The sequence below is a fragment of the Neomonachus schauinslandi genome, chromosome X (assembly GCF_002201575.2).
Source record: "Neomonachus schauinslandi chromosome X, ASM220157v2, whole genome shotgun sequence".
In the NCBI taxonomy this organism is placed as follows: Eukaryota; Metazoa; Chordata; class Mammalia; order Carnivora; family Phocidae; genus Neomonachus; species Neomonachus schauinslandi.
The window spans coordinates 22,523,171-22,532,171 of record NC_058419.1 but is presented as its reverse complement, the minus strand read 5'-3'; the positions used below and the strand labels follow the sequence as shown (position 1 = coordinate 22,532,171).

The 9,001-nt window shown below is 37.4% G+C and overlaps 1 protein-coding gene across 1 annotated transcript; it reads right to left on the bottom strand.

Annotated features, from left to right (window-relative positions):
* Nucleotides 1–1,848: 1,848 nt before the first annotated feature.
* Nucleotides 1,849–3,117, bottom strand: LOC110576675 (actin-related protein T1-like). Its single transcript, XM_021685885.1, has one exon. The coding sequence runs from the start codon at nt 3,115–3,117 to the stop codon at nt 1,984–1,986; it is 1,134 nt and encodes a 377-aa protein (XP_021541560.1). The 3' UTR covers nt 1,849–1,983.
* Nucleotides 3,118–9,001: the final 5,884 nt, after the last annotated feature.

Genomic DNA, 9,001 nt, shown 5'->3' with positions numbered 1-9,001 from the left:
TATGATAATACTATAAATTAATACAGTCAGTATTTTAAAATTTACCTCTAGTTACACCATTTTTAAATGTTCATTGTTTCTTTTTATACCATATATATCTTATTCTGGGATTTCTATATGTCCTCAATTAATCATATAAATTTCCCTTTAGTGATGATCTTTTTTTATAAATTTTTTTAAATTTTTAAAATTTTATTATGTTATCTTAATCACCATACATTACATCATTAGTTTTTGATGTAGTGTTCCATGATTCATTGTTTGCATATAACACCCAGTGCTCCATTCAGTACGTGCCCTCTTTAATACCCATCTCCAGGCTAATCCATCCCCCCACCCCCCTCCCCTCTAGAAACCTCAGTTTGTTTCTCAGAGTCCATAGTCTCTCATGGTTTGACTCCCCCTCTGATCTCCCCCCTTCATTTTTCCCTTCCTGCTATCTTCTTCTTCTTCTTTTTTTTTTAACATATAATGTATTATTTGTTTCAGAGGTACAGGTCTGTGATTCAACAGTCTTACATAGTGATGATCTATTGGCAGTAGACACTTTCATTATTGTTGGAAAAATATTTTACCATCTTTCTTGGAATGGTTTTCCTGGGTATGTAATTCTAGATAGACAGTAATGCTTCCCTAGCTCTTTGAAGGTGGTATTCCACTATCTTCTGGTTCTACTGTGGTTCTGTTATCTGTAAACAGAAGTATGTTATTAAGCCAGTCTCTCAAATAAATCTAAAAACTAAAATATCTGATTTATAGTGATTTATCTCATTCAATAATTTTCATGGCTATATTCAAGCCAGCAATGTGACAGCCCTGAAGACAAAGTTCAAAAGATACATGCAAAATAGAATTTTTTTTAGACTAACAGTTTTATTTCGTTCAGGCTGAAATTTTTGGAATACCTCTTTGTGATTTGTTCTCCATCCTGTTCTTTTCACCTGTATTACTTCTCATTTTATTCTGTTCCACCAACCTATGTAAACTCAATGATATGTACCCTTCTGTTGTCCAAGTACTTATAATCACATACAAATATTCATTTATACATGTACATACAAATGTGCATAGACATATATGTGAGAAAGTGTCACTGTTTTGTTTACCAAATAAACAGTTTGCATTACAGAGACTTCTCTGAATTTTCCATCTGTCTCCCAAAAGCATTTTGGAAAAATAACATTAAATTAATGAGAAAAAATCATGTAGACATAATTTATTTAATAATTTATTTATTGATTACCATTAAATATTTCCATTATTTTACCCCTAACTAAATGAGGCTATAAATATCTTTGAAATTAAAAACAAAGAGTAGAGGTGTTGATTCTTAATACTCCAACTGGGAGTAGGGGCCTTGAGCTTAGAGAACCTTAATCAAATAGTGATTTCTGTTCACATTTCTCCACTTTGCCAAGAAAAACAGCTTCATCTTATTTAGCTACCTAACCTCTGATAACAGCAGAGAACCCTATTTTCCTAATAAAGGATCCAATTGAGTGAAAGGGTCTGTTGAGCCCTAACAGCAGGATAACATTTCTTTTACTTAATTCCCCTCCACTTCTCACACTTTCTCTGGTGATTTTTGTCTTACTTTAGCACCAAATCTGTCAAAAATATCCAACATACTTGATTAAAATGAAGGCCCTAGGGATCCCACTGAGTCAAGCATCTGGGCATGAGTCTCAAGCACCTGCTTTAACTATAAACCCTGTAAGTAGACACAACCACAACAAATAAACAAAAGATTTCTCTGGAGAAAACAACTAACAATGTCCATGAGATGGAAAAGGTAGAATAGAACCATTTAAAATGATTCAATACCTGGATCAGAAATTACTCTGCTGCCACCAAAAATGAACTGAAACGAAAACGTCATATCAATTTTATCAAACATCATGCCAAAGCCCAAAGGAAGATGTCACCTTCCACAAGTGCTCCTGTGATCTGACACTTCAAGCAGGCCCTTGTGCTCTGGATTCCTTAAAAGCATCTTCTCTGAACAACATATGTCCCAAACTCCATGAAATCGGCAGAAGTGATCCACATCTGCTTGAAACTGCTCAGAGAGGTCACAATGGATGCACCTATCCATGCAGAGAAACATCTATCAGGAGAAGCTGTGATCTTGATGGGAGTTCCTCTGGAAGCCAACTGTTCCAGTTCTTTCATAAGTCTTTCCTCAAGCCCAGGGAAAAGAGTGGTGCCCCCAGACAGCACAATTTCTGCAAAAAGATTATTTTGGATATCAGTGTCACACTTCATAATGCTGCTGGACACCATTTTGGAGAGTCCTGGGTTGTGGATACCCAGCTTGTCAGGTGCAAAAAGAATTTCAGGCACCTGATGCAGCTGGTCTCCAATGTAGACAACATTCCCATCTGGCAGTCTGTATTCTCTCAGAACCTCTTCTGGCCTCTTACGTAGCTCTTTCTCTGGCTCCAAGGCCACATAACACAGCTTCTCTTTGATGTCACCCACTAAGGCCTTATTGAGTATGCAAGGGAAGTTACTTCCACTAGCAAGGAGGAGCCGAGTGAGGTGCTCTGTGATGTCCCTTCCTGCCACGTAGAGCTTGGTAACAGCATGAGGCAGGGAGTAACCCTCAAAGATAGGGACAGTGCAAGTGACCCCATCCCCACTGTCCACCACTAATCCCGTGACAGAGGCAGAGGCATATAGTGCTACCACTGCATGATTGGACAGGTAGAAAGCAGGCACATTGAAGGTCTCAAACATCACTTCTGCCATTTTCTCTCGAGTCTCCCTTGGGTTCAAGGAGGGCTCAATCATGAGCACAGGTCGTTGACAGGGTTTTACTCCTAGCTCCCACTCAAAAAGATACTTCCAGAGTTTCTCCATGTCATCCCATCCTGTTACTAGTCCACGCTCAATGGGGTAGTGCAAATGCAAGGCGTCGTATTTGTATAGGGCTTTTTCTCCCACAAGGTACTTTTTCTTAGTGGCTTCTGATAATGGCATGTTGAATTTAGGATGTCCCACGACAGAACTGATGACATGACGGGGTCCAATCTCTCCAGAAAGGCCTGCTTTGCAAAGTCCTGATCCGTTGTCAAAAATTACAGCTGGAATATCTAATACATATGGGTTAAACATATCCGCAGCATGCTCTTCTGAACTCCAACAAAATAAAAAACACTTTGCCACTTTGTATGATAACAGGCACTTCTGGAAGTTTTAAAACCACAGGATTCCAAAGTTCTCAAGTTGACACTCAGGAGGAGCTAGCAGACTGTCCCCAGTCCCCCAGAATACCCCGTCTTCAACCCATGAATTTTGTCCCCTTTCAGGCAGTGCAGGGCCTGCTGTGGCAATTTCAGTGATGATTGCCCCCCTATGTAACAATCTAGCCAAGGCAACAATTATTCTCAGAGAGCAACAAAGGGATTTTAAGGGGTGGGGTCTCTGAGCCACCAATACTCCTAGCTTGGAGAAACATGAAAAAGAGGAAGGCAAACCATACCCATGGACAGCTTATGTCTATGAACCTGAAGCAAAGGCCTAGCCTTAGAACCAAGTGAAGTAGCCCAACTGTGGGCTTCTTCCAGAAAACTGGCTTCTATGCACAGCTAAGTTATTTGAGGGGGGGAATGACAAAAAAAAAAAAAAATACCCTTACCTTTGTTAAGGGGAGGAACTAACCACAAGACACAGGTTGAGACTGGAGTGAGGATGCCCTTAATCCAGTTTCAGAAGAGCTCAGAAAACTATCTTTTATTACCTCCCATACATGTTTCTTGTTTTTAACAGCTTTTTTTGAGATAAATTTCACAAATAATACATTCACCCATTTATAGTGTACATTCCCATATTTTCAGTATATTCACTGATATGTGCAAATGTTACAAAAGTCAAGTTTAGAATATTTTATTTACCTCAAAAAGAAACCTTGTATCCTTCAGCTATCACCCTCTTTAGACTGTCCTCCTGGGACTTAAACACCATTAATATATATTATGTCTCTATAAATTTCTTCTGCCTTTTTCATATAAATGGAGGCGTGTAATGAGTCCTTTTGTGTCTGACTTAATTAATTTACCATATTGTCTTCAAGGTTCTTTCACTGTTTGGATAGAATACATTTTATTTACCTATCTTACAACATACCATTGTTCAAAGTATTTATTTATAATCCTCATGTATCTATGTAATGTCAGTAGTAATATTCTCTCTACTTCTTTGAACTTTTTAAAAGAACTGGCTTTTTGCTGGTGTAGTAATACTTAATATCAGACAAAATAGACTTTAAAACAAAGACTGTAGCAAGAGACAAAGAAGTACATATATAATGATGAAGGGATCAATCCAACAAGGGGATATACCAATTATAAATATCTATGTACCCAACATAGGAGCACCAAAATACATAAAGCAAATATTAACAGACATTTAAAAAAGAAACAGACAGTAACATTGTGATGGTTAAATTTATGTTAACTTGATTTGGCTAAGGAATGCCCAGATAGCTTGTACAACATTATTTCTGACTGTATCCCTGAAGATATTTCTAGTAGAGATTAGCATTTGAGTTGATAAAGTAAGGAAAATTGCCTTACCAATGCAAGTGGGCACCATTCAAACTGTTGAAGGCTCTGAATAGAACAAAAAGGCAAAGGAAGAGCAATTTTACTTTCTGGAAATGGATGTCTCTGGGACACCCATCTCCTGCCAATGGGCAATGAAAATGGCTACTCTTGTCTCTTGGGCCTTTAAACTTAGACCAGAACTTTCACCATTGATTCCCCTGGTTCTCAGTTATTTTGGTTTGGACTAGAACTATACTACCAGCTTTCCTTAGTCTCCGGGATACACATGGCAATTTATACGACTTCTCAGTTTCCATAACTGCATGAGCAATCCCTCATAATAAATCTATCTCTATCTCTATTATCTATCTATCTATCTATCATCTATTATCTATCATCTATTATCTATCATCTATCTATCATCTATCTATCTATCATCTATCTATCTATCATCTATCTATTCTATTAGTTTTATTTCTCTGGAAAACCTTAATACAAACATCAACTCTTCCTTTTCCCAGCTTTTTTGAGGTATACTTAATACACCAAAATTTTTAAATATATATATATGGGTTTCTTTTTTTAAAGAGAGAGAGCATGAGCAGGAAGGGAAGGGCAGAAGCAGAGGGAGAGAGAGAATCTTCTTTTTTTAAAAGATTTTATTTATTTATTTGACAGAGACAGAGATAGCGAGAGCAGGAACACAAGCAGGGGGAGTGGGAGAGGGAGAAGCAAGCTTCCCACTGAGCAGGGAGCCCGATGTGGGACTCGATCCCAGGACCCTGGGATCATGACCTGAGCTGAAGGCAGATGCTTAACGGCTGAGCCACCCGGGTGCCCAAGAGAGAGAATCTTAAGCAGGATCCACATCCAGCATGGAACCAGACATGGGGCTCATTCTCACAACCCTGAGATATGACCCTAGCCAAAATCAAGAGTTGGACATTTAACCAACTGAGCCACCCATTCCCCCCCCAAATTGCAAATATATAATGTATACATTTTGATGAGTTTGAACACAAGCATACACCTGTGGCACCATTCACAATCAAGGTAATAAATATATCCATCACATCCAAAAGACTTCTTGTGTCCTCTTGTTGTGTGTGTGTGCTAAAAACACTTAGCATAATGGGCACCTGGTGGCTCAGTTGGGTAAGCATCTGCCTTTGGCTCAGGTCATGATCCGGGGTCCTGGGATCGAGCCTCACATGGGGATCCCTGCTCAGTGGGGAGCCTGTTTCTACCTCTCCTTCTGCAGCTCCCTCTGCTGGTTCCCCTGCTTGTGCTTTCTCTCTCTCTCTCAAATAAATAAATAAAATCTTTAGAGAAAAAAACACTTAGCATGAGATCTACCTTTTTAACAGTTCTTAAGTGCATGAATGATTGTTAACTACAGGCACAATATTGTGCAACAGATTTCTAGAACCTATTCATCTTGTAATACTGTGACTTTATACCCATTGAAAAACAATGTCCCATTTCTGCTCTGCAGATCCTTTAACCATCAGATAACAAAATAGGACAATAAGCAAGAAAGAAAATAACAAAATAAATATAATACAGACAGAAACCAATAAACAAAATAGTTTATTAAATCAAAATTACTTCAAATATAAAAGGATTAATTCCCCAAATTGGCAAAATAGATGAAAAAGCAAGACCCAATTATATGGTGTCTACAAGGGACTCACTTTAGTTTTAAGGATACATATAGACTGACAGTGAAGAGATAGAAAAAAATATTCCATGCAAATGGTAACCAAAAGAGAGCAGGGGGCTATACATATATCAGACAATACAGATTTTAAGTCAAAAATTGTCACAAGACATAAAAAAGGTCAGAACATAATAACAGAAGGGTCAATTAATGAGGAATATGAAACAATTATAAATATATATGCACAAAATTTCAGAGCAACATGTTTTCTGCCCATTTCTTGACTGGATTATTTGTTTTTTGGGTGTTGAGTTTGATAAATTCTTTATAGATTTTGGATACTAACCCTTTATCAGCTATGTCACTTGCAAATATCTTCTACCATTCTGTGGGTTGCCTTTTAGTTTTGCTGATTGTTTCCTTCACTGTGCAGAAACCTCTTATCTTGATGATGTTACAATAGTTCATTTTTACTTTTATTTCCCTTGCCTTTGGAGACATATCTGGAAGAAGTTGTTATGGCCAATGTCAAAGAGGTTGCTGCCTGTGTTCTCCTCTAGGATTTTGATGGTTTCCTGTCTCACATTTAGGTCTTTCAACCATTTTGAATTTATTTTTTGTGTGTAGTGTTAGAAAGTGATCCAGCTTTATTTTTTGCATGTTGCTGCGCAGTTTTCCCAACACCATTTGTTGAAAAGGCTGCCTTTTTCCTATTGGATATTCTTCCCTGCTTTGTCAAAGATTAGGTGATCATATAGTTGTGGGTCCATTTCTGGGTTTACTCTTCTGTTCCATTGATCCATGTGTCCATTTTTGTGCTAGTGCCACACTGTCTTGATGACTACAGTTTTGTAATATAATTTGATGTTTGGAATTGTGATGCCTCCAGGTTTGCTTTTCTTTTTCAAGATTGCTTTCACTATTCAGAGTCTTTTGTGGTTGCATACAAATTTTAGGATTGTTTGTTCTAGTTCTGTGAAAAATGCTGGTGGTATTTTGATAGGGATTGTATCAAGTGTGTAGATTATTTTGGGTAGTATAGACAATTTAACAATATTTGTTCTTCCAGTTCATGAGCATGGAATATTTTTCCATTTCTTTGTGTCATCTTCAATTTATTTCAGAAGTGTCCTATAGTTTGCAGAGGACAAATCTTTTACCTCTTTGGTTAGGTTTATTTCTAGGTTATCTGTTGGGTTTTGGTGCAATTGTAAATGGGATTGATTCCTTGATTTCTTTCTGCTGCTTCATTATTAGTGTATAGAAATGCAACAGATTTCTGTGTGTTGATTTTGTATCCTGTGACTACTGAATTTGTGTGTCAGTTCTAGCAATTTTTGGTGGAGTCTTTCGGGTTTTCTACATAGAGTACAATATCGTGTGCAAATAGTGAAAGTTTGACTTCCTCCTTGCCAACTTGAATGTCTTTTATTTCTTTTAAGAAACAAAAAACCAAAAAGGATTAGTGCCCTTTAAAAAGAGACTTCAGAGAGTTCCCTTGCCCCTTATGCCATGTGATAATACAGTGAGAAGACAGCCATCTATGAACCAAGAAGCAGGTCCTTGCCAGACACTGATTCTGCTGATGCCTTAATATTGGACTTCCTAGCCTCCAGAACTGTGAGAAATAAATTTCTATTGTTTATAATCCATTCAATCTATGTTACTTTTGTGATAGAATTCTGAACAAATTAAGACAAACACACTCCTGAGCAATCAATAGGGCAAAAAAAAAAAATCAAATAAGAGGTAAAAACATATCTTGAGACAAAGATGAAAACACAACACACCAAGACTTATATGATGCATCAAAAGCAGTACTAACAGGGCCATTTATGGTGATAAATGTCTACATTTAGAAAGAAGAAATATCTCAAAAAACAAAACAAAACAAAACAAACCTCGCTTTACACTGCAAGTAACTAGAAAAATAAGAACAAAATAAACCTAGTTAGCAGAAAAAGAATATAAAATTAGTGCAGAAATAAATAAAATAGAATATGCGAAAACAATATAAAAGATCAATGAAAATAAGGTTGGTTTTTGAAAAAAATTTTAAAAAAGACCTTCAGCTAGATTAAGAGAAAAGGAGAAGACTCAAATAAATAAAATTAAAAATTAAAGAGGAAAAATTCCAACTAATCTGAAGAAATACAAAGAATCAAGAAAATACCATGATTTTTTTTTTTACCATGAAGTTTTTGTCAGCAAATTGGAAAATCTAGAAGAAATGTATTAGTTCCTACAAACATATCACTTACCAAGACTGAATCCTTGAAGGTATACTCCCAACAAGGAAAACACCAACACCAGATGGCTTCACTGGTGAATTCTACCAAGCATTCAAAGAGTTAATGCCACTGTCTTGCAAGCTTGTTTTAAAAAATTGAACAGAACACTTCTTTTTTTTAAATTTTTTTTAAAGATTTTATTTATTTATTTGAGAGAGAGAGAATGAGAGAGAGAGCATGAGAAGGGGGAGGGTCAGAAGGAGAAGCAGACTCCCTGCTGAGCAGGGAGCCTGATGCGGGACTTGATCCCGGGACTCCAGGATCATGACCCGAGCGGCAGTCGCTTAACCAACTGAGCCACCCAGGCGCCCCTTTTTTTTTTTTTTAAATTTATTTTAGACACAGAAAAAGAGTGAGTGGGGGGAGGTGCAGAGGGAGAGGACAGAGAGAATCTCAAGCAGACTCCATGCTGAGCATGGAGCCCAACACAGCGCTCAATCTTATGACCCTGAGATCGTGACCTGAGCCAAAATCAGGAGTCCAACACTTAACCAACTAAGACA